General features: G+C 47.1%; 4 protein-coding genes across 12 annotated transcripts in view; 1 reads left to right on the forward strand and 3 right to left on the reverse strand.

Moving 5' to 3' along the window:
• The window catches only part of S100B (S100 calcium binding protein B), a 60,528-nt gene extending 55,347 nt beyond the window's left edge, over positions 1-5,181 (reverse strand). For both annotated transcript variants that reach the window (XM_054043556.1, XM_054043554.1), the window contains exon 1: positions 5,042-5,181. The gene's annotated coding sequence lies outside the window, so the exon portion shown is untranslated. The remainder of the gene's footprint in view (positions 1-5,041) is intronic.
• Positions 1-6,723, reverse strand: part of LOC128845153 (zinc finger protein 239-like) — a 44,993-nt gene extending 38,270 nt beyond the window's left edge. For 3 of the 4 annotated variants that reach the window (XR_008446623.1, XM_054043518.1, XM_054043517.1), the window contains exon 1: positions 6,550-6,723. Coding sequence is in view for 2 of the 4 variants with exons in the window: in XM_054043518.1 (XP_053899493.1) it covers positions 6,550-6,703 (154 nt within the window). In the remaining 2 variants the exon portion in view is untranslated. Of the gene's footprint in view, positions 1-5,041; positions 5,132-6,549 lie in introns of those variants that run through there. The other variant, XM_054043519.1, reaches the window with a different exon arrangement.
• LOC128845158 (zinc finger protein 664-like) lies at positions 4,919-17,991 on the reverse strand. Of its 3 annotated transcripts, XM_054043529.1 has the most exons (4): positions 17,941-17,991; positions 15,623-17,118; positions 13,298-13,450; positions 4,919-5,530 (listed from the first exon to the last, which is right to left on the reverse strand). In XM_054043529.1, exon 2 carries the CDS (start codon positions 16,972-16,974, stop codon positions 15,775-15,777), a length of 1,200 nt encoding a protein of 399 aa, XP_053899504.1. In that variant the 5' UTR covers positions 16,975-17,118; positions 17,941-17,991; the 3' UTR covers positions 4,919-5,530; positions 13,298-13,450; positions 15,623-15,774. The 3 variants fall into 3 exon arrangements, with proteins under 3 accessions (XP_053899504.1, XP_053899502.1, XP_053899503.1); XM_054043527.1 differs by having other exon boundaries at positions 13,298-17,118; XM_054043528.1 differs by lacking the exon at positions 17,941-17,991 and adding an exon at positions 17,708-17,794 and having other exon boundaries at positions 13,298-17,118.
• On the forward strand, positions 6,861-14,027 carry LOC128845163 (zinc finger and SCAN domain-containing protein 2-like). 3 transcript variants are annotated; one of them, XM_054043540.1, is made up of 2 exons: positions 6,861-6,947; positions 9,616-14,027. In XM_054043540.1, exon 2 carries the CDS (start codon positions 9,867-9,869, stop codon positions 10,956-10,958), a length of 1,092 nt encoding a protein of 363 aa, XP_053899515.1. In that variant the 5' UTR covers positions 6,861-6,947; positions 9,616-9,866; the 3' UTR covers positions 10,959-14,027. The 3 variants fall into 3 exon arrangements, with proteins under 3 accessions (XP_053899515.1, XP_053899516.1, XP_053899514.1); XM_054043541.1 differs by having other exon boundaries at positions 6,870-6,947; positions 9,613-14,027; XM_054043539.1 differs by having other exon boundaries at positions 6,885-6,947; positions 9,132-14,027.
• Positions 17,992-18,307: the final 316 nt, after the last annotated feature.

An 18,307-nucleotide genomic window follows, 5' to 3' on the forward strand; every position in this document is an offset into this window, starting at 1 on the left:
AATTATTGGAAATATCATACTGGTTCCGACCCAAGGTCCATTTAGTCCAATGTCCTGCCTCTAACAGTGGCTAGTGCCGGATGCTTCACGGGAAGGTGTAAGACCCTACAGTAGCAGATGTGGGGTGACCTGCCCCCCACATAGGTCTCAGCCTGGTCTCTAATACTTAGAGATTGTTTTAAGCCCTGAAGCAAAGGGCTTCTCCCTTCGCAAATGTTTGTTAACTTTAATTACAACTCTAGATATTCCTGTTATCCATATAAATGTCCAATCTCTTTCTGAACCTTGCTAAGTACTTTGCCTTGATGACTTCCTGTGGCAGAGAGTGTCACCTCTAATTATACCTTGTGTAAAAAAGTATTTCCTTTTAGTGTTATTTCCACCTTTTAATTTCACTGAATTTCCCCTTGTTCTTAGGTAATGAGGTAGGGAGAAAAGACAATCTTGACCTACCTTCTCTATCCCATTCCTTGTTTTATAGACCTTTATCATGTCCTCTCTTATTTGTGTAAGGTAACAAACCCAACCATTTCAATCTCTCTTTATAAGAGTTTCTCCAGCCTCTTCATATTTTTTATTGCCTTTCTGCAAACTCCCTCCAATTCTGCAATACCCTGTATGAGCTGGGGTGATCACTGCTGCATCAGTATCCAGATACGGCTGCATCACTGATTTATATAAAGGCACTAGAATATTCTTTATATTCATATTCTCCATCCCATTTCTTATGCATCATGACTAAGGCTCTGCGTTTGTCATGGAAGTCACAGATTCTGTGACTTTCTGTGACTTCTGCAGCGGCCCATGCGACTGAGAAAGTGGAGCCAGATGGCGTGTTACCTGTCAGAGCCAAAGGGAATATTTTCCAGAGTCCTCAACGGGGCACAGCCTGTGAGAACCAACACAATCCAGAGGGGCAACAAAAAAACCATCCAAGGAAGAGACCAAGTAAATCCACTCATCATGGAAAAGATTTCAGCAGTCTCAAAGGCCCCTTGGTCCCTCAAAGAAAACCCAGAAGCAACAGACCAAGGGCAGGCCAGAAGTCCGACAAGCTATATAAGAGGAGTTCGGATTTACTGAGACATCAAAGAAACCTCCAAGGAGAGAGACCCTATACTTGCCCTGACTGCGGGAAAGGCTTTAGCTGGACCTCACACCTCGTCCGGCACCAGAGAACCCATACAGGAGAGACCCTTCCCAAGCTTCAGCCGGTGCATCCACATGGGGGAGCAGTCCAACAAGTGCAGCAGCTGCAAGAAGAGCTTCCACAACCGCTCCTCCTTCATCAAACACCAGTGTGTCCACACGCGAGGGGCCCTACTGCTGCATTCACGGTGGCAAGAGCTTCAGTGTCAACTCCATGCTCATCCAGCACCAGCATAGGCACACCGGGGAGCAGCCCTACAGCTGTGCCCACTGTGGCAAGGGCTTCATCCAGAGCTCCAACCTGACAAAGCACCGGCGCATCCACCCTGGCGAGCGGCCTTGCCAGTGTAGGGACTGTGGCAAGAACTTCAGCCTGAGCACCACATTGATCACCCACCAGAGAACCCACCGGGGCAAGCGGCCCTCCCAGTGCACTGTCTGCGGGAAAAGCTTCAACCAGAGTTCCACGCTGGTCACTCACCAGAGAGCCCACAATGGCGAGCGGCCCTAACCGGTGTAACGACTGCGGAGAGGGCTTCAGCCAGAGCTCCAACCTCTTGGAGCACCACTGCAGCCACATGGGACAGGAACCCTATAAATGTGCCAACTGTGGGAAGTGCTGCAGCCAGAGCTCCAACTTGGCACAGCACCAGTGTGGCCATGCGGGGGGTGCCTCCTGCGTGTGCCCCGACTGTGGGGAGCAGTTCAGCTGCAGGTCCAGCCTCAGGGAGCATCAGAAAAGCCATGCCAAAGAGAGGCCCCATGGGTGCCTGGAGCGTGGGCAGAGCTGTGCTCAGAACACAGAGCTGGCTGAGCACCAGGCGGTCCCCATGGAGAGCAAGCTCTAGAAGGGCTCCGTATGTGGGGAAGGTTTTCGGAAGAGCTCAGATATCATCATCCACCTGCGGGTCCACATGGGCGAAAAGCCCTACAGGTGTGCGGCATGTGGGGAGCACTTCAATGGGTACATTACAGGACTCACCACCAGGAGACAATCCACACATGCATGGACTGTGGCAAGGGCTTCAGATGCAGGTCCGACCTCGACAGTCACCAGAAAATCCACGTAGGGAGGAGATCCAGGCACACAAAACAACCTGATGCCAGGTGATATGAATAGCACAGAGCTGTGCCCTGAGCACATACTGCTCTGAAACTGTTTGCAGGGGATGCCAAACACAGAGGCAGTTTGATTTTAAGTCTTTGTTTCATAAACTTCTTTTGACAACACCAATGACCAATGGTGATTGAGGCTTCTGAAAATTCTGCTGTGGGCAGGACATGGGATGTCTGATTACTGATCTGGAAGCAATGTTGTGCTCTGATCCGGTACAGACTAACGTACTGAGCTAGCCGGGCCATTGCTCTGATCTGGGACAGACCAACGCACTGAGCTAGCCAGGCCATTGGCCTGATGTTTGAGTAATTTGGAAAATTATGTGATAATAGGGAAGTAGAAGGAACAGCAGCTCAGCTGTTCACATGCATCTGAAGAAGTGGGTTTTTTATCCATGAAAGCTTATGCCCAAATATATCTGTTAGTCTTTAAGGTGCCACCGGACTCCTCGTTGCTATTATGAGAAGCCATTCTGGAACCAAAGCTCTGTGGGTCACGTTTTTACTGTCGCACCATAGAACTATTGAAGTCCAGGGACGTCTCCAAACTCACAACATCCACTCCCAGAGACGGGGGAGAGGGGAAGGTTTATGACAGCTCTGAACCAAAAATTACTCATCGGAGAAAAAAGAAGCATGAAGGGAGCAAAGAAAGGGATGTTGGGATGTTGGCATCCTCTGGGTGCCTTAGCTATGAGTTCCCAATCTTCCTAATGTTTGTTTCTTTTAACTGTAATCTGAAGTCTGAATTTTCTGCCTCTCTAGTGAGTGCTATTTTGATAACTGCAACGTAATAACATAGTGATATGAATTCTCAGCCTTAATTCCAGCTTAGTTTTTGTCTGGGCATACTTACTAGCGTTTAATCCTTTCCTTTTATTAACGGCACATCAGTCTCTCTCTCTCCAGTTGCTTGCACTATTCCTTCAGCTTTGATTTTATTCTCTGCTGTGGCAAGACCCACTCACTGCAGTGGTTTTGGTTAGTTCTGAAATGAGATGTGCTGAGCTGGGTTCTGTGAACTAAGCTCTCCGTAAAGAGTAATGTCAGCCAAATGTAGTCTTTATTTTGCAAAAGCACAAGTAAAAATGGGTTTCACGGCCCAGGACGAGCTCTTGGAAAGTCACCGATGTTTTATTTCACCAGCCCTGGTAACCATGGACAGCAGATGTTTTGGTGCATGAGGCTGTTAGTAGCTGCCCTTCTCGATGCAAATAGTGGGCCTTCTCCTGCCATTATTGCTGGTTCTACAAGTCCCAATCCTGATTTAGGCCCCAATCCAGCAAAGCACTTAAGTGTGTGGGTGACTAAGTAGAACTTGCATGCATAAAGTTAAGTACATGCTTTGGCATGTTGCTAGAGCAAGGCCTCCCTCTGCCTGATTGAATTAGGGCCATGGAGCATGAAGAGTGGACACTACTCCTGAAAGCTTCTCTCCAGTGAGTCCAGCAAGACAGGTATGAACTGGGAATCGGCTAAAGATTTACAGCAAGGTTGGATCCATCACTGGCCAACAATGGGACTGCATTGGTTGTTTAGATACATCTATAATGCTCCTTCACCACTGCTGCATAGCCTCAGAGGCCTCTATATATTTCAGGGACATATTTGAAATCCCATATGGCGCATCCTACTTTAGAAGTGCCTGCAAAAAACCCACCTTACACCACCAGCAATACAACCTCCCCTCCTCCCACCCCCCCGGGCTTGTGCCCTGTTTTGATGTATAAAGAGGGGCTGAAAGGTTTGTTGGTTTTCTACATTCCCAAGTTCTGGCCCTTCCCTAGTTTTGCTGGGAAATCTACTGGATGTTTCAGACCCTGGCTCTCATGAGCTCCTTAATTGATGGGGTGTTTATCTTTAACAAAGATTCCTTTATCCAAAATGTTCATTCATCGCTAGAGTTAATTGTGTGTTAAAAACAAAAAAGAAAGCGTTTAAACAGTCTGACTAAAAAGCCCTTCCCTCTCAACTGCTCTCCTCTTGGCTTGTGTGATATCACTGGCTGAAGCATTCTCTAGACACTGTCTTTCGCTTCAGTGTCAACCGTCCACTCCAGTATATGGAAGAAGCTTCAACTGAATTGTGAGGTTTAATTATAGCCTGTGTCTAATATTAACTAACTTCAGGGCACTGCAACCTGCTTCTCCAAACGTTATTACAGCGCATACCTAATCGGCTCCTTCCACCAGGACTAAACCCACTGAGACATTTTGAAACCCTCCCAGTACCAGAATCTCTGAAATATATACTAGAAAGAGCAGAATCAGAGGCTCGATTTGGGGTATCCCTGTGACATGTTCCCTAGGACAATATATTCCCTTAGTTACTAGGCAATGGAAAACAACTGGCTTTTCCTCTCTCTTTCTCACCTTATTTGAAGGAAAGTAAATCTACCCAGTGATGATGCAGTAAATGGACTTGGACGAGTCTGGGAGCGTGTAACAACAAAAGAAGCCACACAAGCAAAATATAACCCTCTCCCTTTAAGAGCTTTCAGATCCCTACACCACTTGGAAAAGTGGCAGAAACTCCATGAAGTCCACTAGTGCTGTGGTTCGCAACCAGGGGTACATAGTGTCGAAACGGATCTTTTAATGGCCCACAGCTGGGCAGGTGTTTACCGATACCAGTGAGAATTCAGAAACCAATATGCTTAATGCACAGTCATTTATTTGAGAGAGAATCACACAAGCAGTTAAGGTTACATGGTACATTCTTTTCCATAAGCCTCAGTTCCCCAAGCAGAACCCCTCAGTAACTCTGTTGGACTTACACAGTATCCTGATTGCTCCTCTTTCTTCTGTCCCCTCTCAGGCACTTGGTCTGTCCCTCGAAGCAGGGCCTTGGTTACCCTGACGACTTCTGGTTCTAAGGTCTTGCAAAGGTCCCTTAAGGCGGGGTTTCGGTTACCCCGACGACTTCTGTCTCACAGTCTCGAACCTCTTCGGATATTAATTGGGGAATGGATCTGACTCATTTACTTTGCTTAGCACTTATAGATCTTTTTGTTCTCAAAGGAGTCACATGTTCCAGAAATATGCCTCGTAGGTGTTTATGATTGGTTTACTTCATAATTTTGGAAGGGATTGCAAAGCAGACACAGACCAAAGTTCAGCCATAGTTTACTCTCTCATAAATCATTCACTTAAGCTCTTAGCGTGAAGTTATCCAAAAAGGGTCATTCTGACCCATGTCAGCCATGTCACCAGGCTCACTGATCGCATGCTCTTCCACGTTCTTTACTTTGTGAGCGGGTTCTCTGCTGAAATATTCCAAAGTTCGGGGTTAAAACACACATGCCCATTGAGCCATTGTTAACCATTCCAGTGCAGTTTCAGCACCTCGAGTAGTATCCCCACTCCATTTAGCTAATGCTAAGAGAATCCTGCTCCCAGAATCCTTTAGCAAGTTGAGACAGACCAAGCCCTACCAAACTCATGCTTGCCACATTCATTCATATCAGTCACAGCAATTCATAATAATTTGGTACCATCTCAACACGTGTGCCCATGGGGGTACGCAGAGGTCTCCCCGGGGTACATCAACTCAGATATTTGCCTAGTTTTACAACAGGCTACAGAAAAAGCATAACACAGTCAGTACAAACTAAAATGTCAGACAATGACTTGTTTATACTGTCCTGTATACTATACACTGAAATGTAAGTACACTATTTATATTCCAATGGATTTATTTGATAATTATATGGTAAAAATGAGAAAGGAAGCCATTTGTCAGTAACAGTGTGCTGTGACGCTTCTGTATTGTTATGTTTGATTTTGTAAGCAAGCAGTTTTTAAATGAGGTGAAATTTGGAGGTACACAAGACAAATCAAGTATCAGGGGGTAGCCGTGTTAGTCTGTACCTACAAAAACAGAAAGTTCACTCTATGCACCCGAAGAAGTGAGGTTATTACTCATGAAAGCTTATGCCCAAATAAATCTGTTAGTCTTTAAGACAAATCAGACACCTGAAAGGGGTACAGTCGTCTGGAAAGGTTGAGAGCCACTACATGCAGCAGATGCTCTGACCTCTAGTGATGGGCAGCAGTGTAAAATTCAGATAGATGGATATTGAGTTACCTAGACAGCTTTTATTGCTCCTTCCTCCTGCCCCTTTCAGGTTCTCTGGCTGGGACACTTGGTCACTGTCCCATTCCTGGGAACTGTCTCTTTCCCTTAGCTGGATCAGCTCCCGCAAGTGCGATGGGGAGAAAGAGCCTGTATCACTAACAGCAGCAGCTCTGGGGCTTGTGCATTTCCTTTCCCTCTCTCAAATACCTGGAGTCTGAGGCTCAGGTGGATGTCTGCAGGGCCTGTGGGGCTTCTCTAGGGGGCTGGATGAAGCCTGAAGCCGGTGAGTGTTGCAGCCCGAGCTGGTATTGAGGGACACAGGAAGGGGATGGAGTAGCTGATGGTGTCTGTAGCTCTGCATTGGGAGAAGGGGAGGGGAGGGGAGGCAGGAAGTGGGATGATAAGGAACTGAAGGGTCGGGGACTGGACAGCTCCTGGGTTTAATTTACAGCTGAGACAATAACCTGCTCTCCCAGGGGAGGGAACAGACACAGGAAAGCGAGGTGCCCATCTCACCCTGATGGTCTGCAGAATAGCGTCCACGTTTCCCTTCCCATTGTCCCACTCTGATGAAGATGGGAAACGGCCACAGGGGAGACGCTCAGGTAGGAGATTTCTGGGGACTGGGTGTGTCCTGCAGAGGGGAGGGGATGTAAATACACTGTGGGGCTGACGCTGTCGGTTAAACCTGCTGGGAGGAGAGACTTGCCAAGTCGCTCACTTGGTGGGACAGCCACATGCTGGCCCCACCCATCACTCCTCCCTGCTCCAATGCCATTCAGACAATGGTGACCAAGGGGCCATCCTGAAACTCCTGCTTCTAGGGGTACTGAGCAAGCAGCCAAGCCCCACTGCTAGCCCGGCCGCGCTGCCTCTCCTGACAGCATTAGGGAGGTTAGACAGACTGGGGGGAGAAGGCCGCCAGCACCCCTGCACATTCACAGGGGGTGAGTCTCAGCAGCAGCTCAGCCCATTCTAGGAGGGGGTTGCCAAGGCTGGGGGGTTACAGCAAAGAGGGGGCCTGGTGGGTGGGATACTGCCTAGGAGCAGAACAAATTGGGAAAGGGGTCATGGAGGTACAGGGAGAGGATCCCAAGGGCAGGGACAGGTGAGGAGTTAAGAGAAAGAAGGAAAATGGAGATGGAAGAGACTGGCATGGAGAGAAAACACAGATGGTGAAATCAAGGGAGCTGGAGGAATGGGATTGGGAGGCCAGGCTCCCAGCAACTGTCCCACAGCTTCCTGTCTGTAAAATGAGTTAATACTGACCTAAGCTCCTGGGCAGGATGGTGCTGGGGAGAGAAGCTGAATCGGAATGGGTTTTCCTTGCTCACGCACCTGAATAATATGACTGGAGGAGCTGTGGAGCCTGGAGCAGCTCTGGGGGTGGCTTATTGGAACCTGACCTTTTAGGATCAGACACCTTGGGTGGGGAAATCCACAAAACTGAAGAATCTAATGCCTTGAAATGCCCAAGGCTTCTAGCCTGGGAATCGGCACCACTGTGACTGACAGGGACTTCTGGGAATTGTTTCCCACCCCCAGATGTAAATAATAGTCTGTGCAATCCCAAGAAGTGAGAGCGTGAACTCTCAGCCCTGCTGAGGCCCAAGCATGGGCCCTACAGCTCCTGCAAGAAGTGAGACAGAGAAAGGGAAACAGGGCGCTCAGGACAAAGACAGATCTGTTCCTCAGGGGTTAGTTGCAGTTGCAGCTTCCCAGCATTGTCAACATTTACAGCTATAACAGGGAGAGGGCAGATGATCTCTGCCAGAACAGGGGAGAATGAAGGGCTGGCCCTGAGAATGAGGGCCAATTGGGAGATGACTCTAACTGGATACTTATGGAAACTATAAGCAGCAATGAAGCCTGTGAAATATGGGAGAATGGAGAGGAAGTGCTGGTCTGGGGCTTCTCAGGATCAGTAGTGGGATTGTTTCAAGGGCAAAAGGTACGGAGTGGGAGATGCTTCTTTTGTCAGGTGCCAGTGACCATACAGGAAGTTTCAGAGTAGCAGCCGTGTTAGTCTGTATCCGCAAAAAGAACAGGAGTCCTTGTGGCACCTTAGAGACTAACTTAGTCTCTAAGGTGCCACACGTATTCCTGTTCTTGTTGCATAAAGGAAGTGACTGTCTATTGCACCAGAGGGCAGTAGGTACTTTTGGATCCTCATCAGAGGGTCTTCTACAGGGATGTCATGCAGGAGAATTACAGGACTCATCTCCCTGGGTAAGGGCTTGTTCTCCTTCACTTACGAGAAGGCTGCACTCTCTGTAAAGGACACAGGTCAGTTTCTGGTCAGGGATCTTCCCAAGTCCCTTAGAATTCTGGGTAACCAGTCCAAAACTGTGTGAGAGAGAGTGCCACAATCCCACCTCTTCCTAGAGAAAAGAAGATGCAGAAACACAATGGCAGAGCTAATTTCTCCATAGCCAGATCTTGCACTGAGGGAAGAGTTGTTATATTTATTTGTCCAGGGTCATTTCTGTACCTGTAATCACTGTATTTCTCCACTTCATCCTCTGAGTGTGCTCTGGACCCTCTGAGGGTTTAGTAATAGGCAAGTGGCTTAATGTTTGCAGCTCAGCTGAATCACTGAGTCCTGCAATGCGTGGAGGAGTCTGACTCTCTCTGGGTCACATCTCCCACCAGAACACTGCCTTTCCCAGAGAGGCTCAGCAAACTCTTTCCCATCCATTTTGATAATACAAGCCCCAGTAAAGACAGACACTGGGTTTAAAATCACAGAACAATCTTTGTAACAAGCCTGGATCTCCTATTTTGAGCAGGATCTCTGACACCTAAACCTGACAGGATCTCCTGTACAGAACAAGAGGAAAAGCCATGGGTCCCTGGAATCAGGGGAAAGTAAGATACCCGTGATACCTGTAAAAGTGAGGAGGAAACTCAAGTCAGAAACCAATCATGAGTGAAAAAAAGAGGTGAAGTCCCAAACAAGCCATTGTGAGCTCTCACGTTTGTGCTTCATCAAATTCAATACTATAAACAGCTGTTCGGTCATGTCCCTCACAGATCTCCCAGAGGTCTTTCCAGAAGACAGTAAGCCCTCCCTTCACTCGGACTTTGTAGAGCTGTACGTATGGGATGTTGGCACTGCAATGCTCTCTCCTCTGGAGAAGGGATTTAAAAGAAACTGGCTCCTGAATTTCAATCTGAATTAAACCAGACCAAAAATCGTGATGAACCCTCTACAGTTCCCTTTCTCCTGAACACGGAGAACGAGGGTGTCTGATTTTTTCTTTTTTCCAGCAGACGTTTGGATTGTGAGTGAGAGTGCAGAGAATCTTGAGCGAGGGGAACCAGATGGAACAATTTCAGGGAGATCCAAAGAGAACGTTTCCCAGAATCCTGATCAAGAAGGAGCCTGTGAGAGTTGTAACTGCCCAGAAAGACAGTGGGTAAGCCCTCCAAAAGAGAGAGAGTAAATCCACTCACTGTGGATGAGAGCTCACAAACATTAAAGGCACCACTGTCCATCAGAGAGCGGTCTCCACAGGCTGTCAATGAACACTAAGTGTTGTGAGAAAAGGTACAGCAGGGGCTCAGGCCTCAATAGCCGCCAAAGAGCCCCGATGGGAAAGAAATCCTATCCATGTGCAGACTGTGGGAAGGTCTTCAGCTGGAGCTCAGCCCTGATCACCCACCAGAGAACCCACACGGGTGAGAGGCCCTACAAGTGCCCTGCCTGCGGGAGAGGCTTCAGCCAGAGCTCCAACCTGGTCAGACATCACCGCACTCACACTGGGGAGCGGCCCTATGAGTGCAGTGAGTGCGGGAAGAGCTTCCGCCTCAACTCCCACTTCCTCAAGCATCAGCGCACCCACGCCAAGCCCTACCCTTGTGGGGTCTGCCAGAGAAGCTTCCACAGCTCCTTGGCCTTGGGCAGGCACCAGAGAGCCCACGCACAGCACCAGTGCTACACTTGTGCAGACTGCGGGAAGAGATTTCGGGTGCGCTCGGCACTGGCCCAGCACCGCAGGACGCACACAGGTGAGAGACCCTTCCAGTGCTCCAACTGTGGGAAGGGCTTCAGCCAGAGTGCCAACCTGCTCACGCATCAGCGGGTCCACACTGGGGTGCGGCCCTTCCAGTGCACCGAGTGTGGGAAACGCTTTGCTGTCAGCTCTCACCTCAGCACTCACCAGAGGAACCATCGCGCGGAGCAGCCCTGCCAGTGCACTGACTGCGGAAAAGGCTTTGCCAACCCTGCCAAGCTACTCGCCCACCATAGACGCCACACGGGGGAGCGGCCCTTCCAGTGCCCTGAGTGCGGGAAGTGCTTCAGTGACAGCTCCCTCCTGGTGAAACACCAGCGTATCCACACAGGGGAGCGGCCCTTCCAGTGCCCCGAGTGCGGGAAGAGCTTCAACCGGAACCTGACCCTACTCAGACATCGGAGAGTGCACACCGGGGAGAGGCCCTACACCTGCCCTGCCTGCGGGAAGGGCTTCAGCCAGAGCTCCCACCTCATCACTCACCAGCGAGTGCACACAGGGGAGCGGCCCTACAAATGTCCCACCTGCGGGAAGGCCTTCAGCCAGAACTCCAACCTGATCCGGCACCAGAGGAACCACAAGCACCAGGACACACTGTAACCAGCTCATCAGCACTTGCCTCACACAAGAGAAACCTGCACAGGCACAAACTGTGGGAAGAAGCTTCAAACAGAGCTCAGAACTTACAAGGCACCAGAGAAGCCACGTGGGGAAGGAAGTGATGGCTGTCAAACAGATTAAGTCCCACCATCTGAATAGTGCAGAGGAAGTGCTGGAAGCAGCAAGCTGTTCACTGTAGGGAAGTGACTGCTCGGTGATATTTTTGGATGGAGTAGCAGGAGGCCCAAGGTGACAAAAAGAGGGGGCTAAATCTGATAAATCTACAGGTGTTTGAAAGGGATACAGACCAAGGGCAAAGAGAACTCATTTAGGGTTGCCAACAGATGCAGCTAATAGTAGCAGGATGAAATTAAAAGGGGAAGCGTTTGTTTTAAAAAGTTCTTGACAGGACTATATATTATTGAGCACTTGGATAATACCCCCAGAAAGCAATGGTAGCTTCCTCATTTGGGACTTGTTGAAATGTGTTTTTTAGGTTAATTTACTGTAGGGAGACAGGGAGATGGATCAGATGAATTAATGAGTCCTTTTCTACCTCTGATGTGTCTAATTCTCTCCAAGGAGGGAACAAAGGCAAAGTTGTTAAATTATGGTGGCAAAGGAAGGTGAATTTATTTTAATCTCAAGTCTATTGAATGACCCAACCTATCCTTAAAATATATTATCTATTGATACTGGAGACGTGATTCCCGCCATCCTTCTCTCCAGAACAAGGGGTAAGCCATCTTGTTTAGACAGTTTCACTAACCTATTTAATGCTGGTATTTTTATTGTAAAGCTAAGTGATATCAGAGACCAGAACAGAATGCAAATAAGTTCCCCTACCTCTCTAAGAGGAGTAAGAATTTAAGGTTTCCCAATTTTAAGCCCAGATATGCAAATTAGACACAACTTGCTGCAGAGAGGAAGGTATCTGAGGACTAAAGCCACAGATGTTACAGTCCTTACTCTGCCAAGAGGCGCATTACCTATCAACAAAATCATAAGTTAATTGGAAAGGAGAAATAATTGGACAAAATTACAGCAAGATTATGTGGATTGTGAGTAGAATAAAAAGGACTTTCCATACAAATTGCAGAGATTGAAAAAGAAACACTAACATAGGAGCAGTTTGGTTCACAGATACTATTTTGTAATTCTCTTCAGTTAGTTCTGTCTTTTGAAATGTTTCCATTGCTTTCTGCACTGTGATTTTACTATCTGAATTGTCGCTGTACATCTTAGCTCTTCCCCCCACTCCTCAAAGACAGACCAAGTATTTTTAGGAATAAGAACCCCTCCATTTTACTAAAGCAGCCTAGACATGAAATTATCAGCATTCGTAGACCGTTTCTTATTTATGCACATCAATCCTTTTTTCAAGCAGTGTCTTGTGTTGGTATCCTGATAACAGTATACTTACCAAAATGCATTGTTTTGTTCACCATTAATGGTCTGTGCACTCAGGAGAGAGCCAAAGGAAAGCTATGAATTTGTATGTTGACAGCAACAAAATGAATTTGGGAAGGATTAAATCCATACACTTACTGGTCACTCGTTCTCCTAGGCTGGTATTTGCTGTTTGCTCCAATTGAAGTGTTCATTCCAGCAGCACAATGTGCCCCACTGTAAAGAGCCACTAAGTCTGCTAGAGATGTATGTCACTGGGCTTTCAGTCTGTAAACCATTCCAATCTCACGCATGTTACTGGAACGTTTTAAGGGAAACAAGGGCACTTTTTCAAATTATTTTGCCATGTTCCTTTACAATGAGAAACAAACCACAATTTTTTTAGTGCCTGATGAGTGAATTAGAGGAGCATTGTGATGAATGAGACTGACCAAGCATGTGACACTTCGGACATCTGAATCCTACTTTGGTGGGAAACTGCTCTATTGTAAATAACCCCATTACTATTTTCTCAGCAAACAGCTAAGATAAGGGCCATGTGTCAGAGCTGACCCAGTCTCTTCTAAACACACAAATGATTACAGGAAGGAGGTGAATCCATTCCATGGGGAAGGGGACACTTCACCAAAAAAGCTTTCCCAGTTCCAAAAGCGAAAACATTCCCCTTCTAAAAAACCCAAATCATTGCACCATTGGACGGATCTTGAAATTCACAATTAATTAGAATCAGGTACCATAAGTTACTTCAGTATGGAAAGTTACTTTCATTTTTGGGGGGAGGAGACACTAAAACAATTTTTTCTGCTTCCTCTCTGTGCATTAGGCTGAAAAATACAGGGATTGGCATTATTTCCGTGAATCACATTTTTGAACTTGCTCTCTCCTAAGAGTTATATTTCAATCTACAGGATTTGCCCAGCCTTACTTACATTAGTGTAACATTCAGGGCATAATAGAGCATACTTTCATTTTTCCACTCTGAAATACTCCTGGAACTTGTTTTTTTTAATTTACAATTTCTGGGTCGATCCTGCATCCTGGGCTTCCGGTCACTGGGAGAAGACAGCTGACAGAGCAGGAAACTGAAAAAGCAAAAGGGGAAGATTAAAAAAGAAAAGGGGTGGGTATGTGTAAAATGGAAATAAATAAGCACAAAAGGAGCAACATGGAGGGAATAAGATAGCTCTTAAAAAGTTTCTTTTGTCATCATCTTTGAATTCTGAGTGGAAGTACACTAGAGTGCAAGTAAGAACATAGCGTGCCAATGACTTCTACATTTTGTAAGGGGAATACCACAACTAGCAGAGAAACATTATATAGCTAGCTAAAACAATTTAAACGTTTTAAAGGAAGCTAAACTACTAGTGATTTCCATTTTACTTTTGGTAGCAAATAGTTTAGAGTAAAAGGATTAAAATCAGAAGTGTTAGGATGGAAAAGTAGACAGCCATTTATAGTGGTTATTTTAATAGGCATATTGAAGTACAAAAAGATAAACTCTACTTGTATGGCACTGCTGCATAACACGACTGCAGATATATCCCAGTGAGTCTGGTCCCTCTCAAAGAACATTACAGTTCACAACAGAATGAATCTAAAGTCTGTAGCAAAAGTTTGCATTATAAGTTACCATGACAATAAACTCTGACTTATATCAGATGTTCTATTTGTCTGTTTGAATACTGCAAGTGTACAATTCAGCTATATAAAAATATCAGGTCCGTGAAATACTTTTTTTTGTACCTCAGTTCATCTACTGTACAGTAAATTCTGAAGACAAGTCAAAGGATTTTTTCATCAGTTTTGTTAACTGTGAATGTGCTATTAAATTGAATTCAATTCCCCCACAGCGTAATTTCTCTGACTCAATTCTTTGATATATTTACAATGCATAAGTTCTCATTCCATCTGCAACAATACATTTTTGGCTTAAAAACATGGACTTGTGAGTATGCAACAGAGAACCAAAGACACATGCCTTTCTAAATATATCCTTAAAGTGCAAAATATGTGTTTCCACACAATGGCATGAAAATATAGTCTGAAAAAGTCAATGCACTCAATATAGAAAATAAGGAACGTGCATTTAAACATGCTCAAAGTACGGAAATGATTTCTTCCTTTTTTTCCTGGCATAAATGACTTTTTGGGTAATAATAAGTGATAAGTAAGCATTTAAAGTAGGCTCTATAATAGTGTTGCTAAAATGATTTAAAGCTTACAAGAACAGGATGAAGCTCTGATTTAAGAAGAGCTATGCTTTGATAAAGGCACCACATTTCTTCCTGTTGTTTTTGTTTACTTTAAACATATTTTTAACGCTCCTCAGAATCTGTAGAATGTTATCTCAGTTCTGTTAAAGATGATCTCTCGGCCATATTTAACATGAAATAACTTGATTTGACTGTGGTCATTATGGTATTTCCAAGTTTTCCCAATGCAATGGTTTCACTAACCAAAGACAACAATGCTTTAATAGTACACTTGATTTGGCCAAAGGACAGAAATTAGAATCTCTCTCCACCAACAAATTTTCTATTCTGAAAAGATTAATTTAAAATATATATATTACTCTTTCAGCTTTGATACAAAATGATGTTTTGGAAGTTCAAAGTTGTTCAAATTAACCTGAATTACAGATTCTCCCCACTTGCCTTATTTATTTTCTGAAAATGATGGAAAAAAAGCTGATCTCCAACACCACACAGTAAGCCCTGCCACTCTTCAAACATATCTCACTCAAGACACCAAGCAGTGCTTGGATGCTGAGCAGAACTTCCCTTTTCCTTGGGAAAGTAAGACAAAACAGTCTCAAAGCTATTTTCTAGATATTTACAGTGCTTTAGAAACAAATTGCACTTCACAGGTTAAAATTCCATTAATCTTGCCGTACCCAATTTCTGGTACCAGTGTAAGCAAAAAGTTGGGACTCCATTTTGTGCAGGAATGTCACTTACTTTAATCTTCACCCAAGGGATCTCAATTTACTTCTTGCATTCAAAGACTCATCCCACTTTTTTTTTTTTTTTTTTTAAACAATCCCTATAAAATCGAACATTTTGGCTGAATGGTAACCCTTACGACTCTAGCTTAGAAGAGGCATCCTACCTATCTAAAACAAAATAGCTAAGGATGAACTTTGTGAAACTCTATTGTAACCATGTAACATTTTGAACACAACACTGATTGTATGGAGCATTGGGAGACTTATTGGAGAGATGATGGTATGACAAAGAAAAGTGTTTGCATTGCACCTTTAGGATGCAGAATTCCATTTCAGAATGTTTTCTTGAACAACACTTGTGTGACACGGGGTTTTTATTTGATAGAAATTAACCAAGCCACTCTCTCCCCCATTTGGGGTGGGGGCACGGGGAACCACACCCAATTTTGGTTTTAGTGACTATTACTGCTCTCCATCTTGTTGCTGCTCTCTGTCAGGCTGATGATGTTGTTCTGGGTGGTCATCTTGGTGCTGCTGTTTCTGCTCCTGCCTTTTCTTTTCAGCCAGTGCTTTTGCCCTTGTAGTCATTGCTCTGGGCCTGATGTCACACCTCTCTTCATCCTGCTGATGCTTTTTACAATGTTTCTCAAATGTAGACATTTTGGCATAAGTCCGGTTGCAAACCATGCAATGATAGGGCCTCTCCCCACTGTGCGTTCTCATATGAAGTTGGAGATAAGAGGACCTAGAAAAAGTTCGGCTACAAACAGAACAGCGATGAGGCTCGCGGGCTTCATGTGTTTTTAAGTGCTGTTTGAGAGATGAGGCCTGCTTAAAGGCCTTACTGCATGTGGTACATTTGAAATTCCTCTCCCCAGACTCAAGGAGCTGATGCGACATGAGGTGAGCGGAGGAACGGAAGTTTTTCCCGCACTTCTCACATTTGTAGGGCCTCTCACCAGTGTGAAGGCGGATGTGCAGGATCAGTCCTGCCTTCTGCGTGAAGGCCTTCTCGCACTGTGTGCATTTGAAAGGCCTCTCCCCTGTGTGAACCCGTCTGTGAGTCTTCAGGTGTGAGGCACGCCCAAAGTTCTTCCCACAGTCCTCACATTTGAAGGGCTTTTCCCCCGTGTGGATTGCTTTGTGCCTCACAAGGTGCGAGGACTGTAGGAAGAGCTTCCCACACACATTGCACTTGTACTTCCTCTCGCCCGTGTGCGAGCGCAGATGCAGGGCCAGGTGGGAGGAGGAGATGAATTTCTTGCCACAGAGCGGGCAGGTGTGGGGCCGCTCGCCAGTGTGAATGCGTTTGTGTAGTACCAGGCCAGAGGACAGGGCAAAGGTCTTCCCACACATGGGACACTTGTAAGGCTTCTCTCCTGTGTGAACACGCTGGTGCTTCACCAGAGCTGATGTCTGCGCAAAGGTCTTTCCACAGAGCTCGCAGCGATACGGTCGCTCCGCAGCGTGAGACATCTCATGAAGCTCCAGCTCCGTCAGCTGGGCAAAAGACCTGCCACATTCAGAGCATTTAAACGGTTTGCTAATGAGAACTGATTTGCTGGGTGGATTGTTCGTTGATAAGTTACTAGTCACGGAGCTATTAATAACAGAGCTACTGGGCACCATTGTTGGTAATGAGAAACTTTGAGAATTCATCATTGTATCAGCTTGGCATGTAACGTAACGTAACGTAACGTAACGATGGGGGGAAGGGTACTTAGTCACGGAGAATCATAACAATGGTCTCCTCAATTTAAAGAGGAACAAATTTCAGCATCAGGTACTCAGATGAACAGTTAACACCTGAAAGGGGAAAAAAGATGACAGAATGACATTCACCCTCACAATGCAATTTCACAAAACAATTTGATGTAAAGTGAGCCAATGCTAAGCGCTGTCATTGTCTCATGGTGTTTCTCTGCTTTCTGCTTGTGACCTACTGCGCCATGGTGTCTCACTCTCCTATGTTTGGTCCTTGTTTTAAATTAAGATGTCTCTGCCGCTGCCAAATCAAAAATGAGTCTGGGTAAAATTTTCAAAAATACCTACGCGATTCAAGTAGCCTAAGCCTGATCCTGAACAGTGACATAGGCACTTTGGAGCTGTCCTCACCCCCTTGTTGTTACCCGTTTCAGGAGCTTCCCAGTGACCACGCCGCAGGAACAGAGGCCCTAGAGTTGATGACCCCCATGACATTTTCCGCTTCAGCCCCAGGGTAGTGGGGCTGGAGCTGTCAGTCAGTCAGTCAGCCAGCAGCGCCCCCCCCCCAGCTGCTGGGGGCGCCGAAGGGGAGCCCTGGAGCAGTGGCCCTGGGTGCTGGCCCCCTCCCCCCCAGGGCTCGGGCCCAGCCCCTCGTGTCCCTGTTAGGTCGGGGCAATAGACACGCACTCACCCCAGCCCCGGACCCGCTCCTGGCTCTGACTGAAAACAAGCGGCACGAAATCTACCCGCCTGGGGCCAGGAGCGGCTCCAGCCTAGGCCCCGGGAGGGGGGCGGGGCCGGTCCCCGCCGCAGGACCCGGCGCTGCCCCTGAGTGCGGGGGGGGGGGGGGCGGACAGCGCGGGGCTCCCTGGCCAGGCAGCCGCGGTCCCTCGCCCCGCGGCCCGGCCCCAGAACCGCTATTACCCGGCAACGGCAGCGGCAGCTTCCCAGACTCGCCTCCACGCCCCGGAAAAGCTCCCTGCGACCCGGAAACACACCGTCAGGCGCAGCAGCGGCCCGATACCGCGCATGCGCCCCTAGGGGGCGGCCGCTCTCCGCACTCACACGGCAGGCGGGGGAGTTGGGAGTCACTTAGCCCCGCCCCCCGGAAGTACCGAGCCCAGCGTTGCCTGGCGGACTGGAATTCGCGAGACACGCGCGGGGAGGGGGGGAGGGGTCAGGCTGTGCCCCGCCCCCTCCGAACGCGGCCGGGCAGGGAGGGCGGGGTTTCAGGCTACAGTAGCACGCGGGGGCCAAGGCAGAGCGCGCGCTGCGCACATAAGCAGCCGCA

Source organism: Malaclemys terrapin, chromosome 11 (genome assembly GCF_027887155.1).
Source record: "Malaclemys terrapin pileata isolate rMalTer1 chromosome 11, rMalTer1.hap1, whole genome shotgun sequence".
Classification (NCBI taxonomy): Eukaryota; Metazoa; Chordata; order Testudines; family Emydidae; genus Malaclemys; species Malaclemys terrapin.

What these genes read in the sequence shown, in the direction of transcription:
- LOC128845163 (XM_054043540.1), top strand. Translation starts at nt 9,867, where the DNA reads ATGAACACTAAGTGTTGTGAGAAAAGGTACAGCAGGGGCTCAGGCCTC.
- LOC128845158 (XM_054043529.1), bottom strand. Translation starts at nt 16,974, where the DNA reads ATGATGAATTCTCAAAGTTTCTCATTACCAACAATGGTGCCCAGTAGC.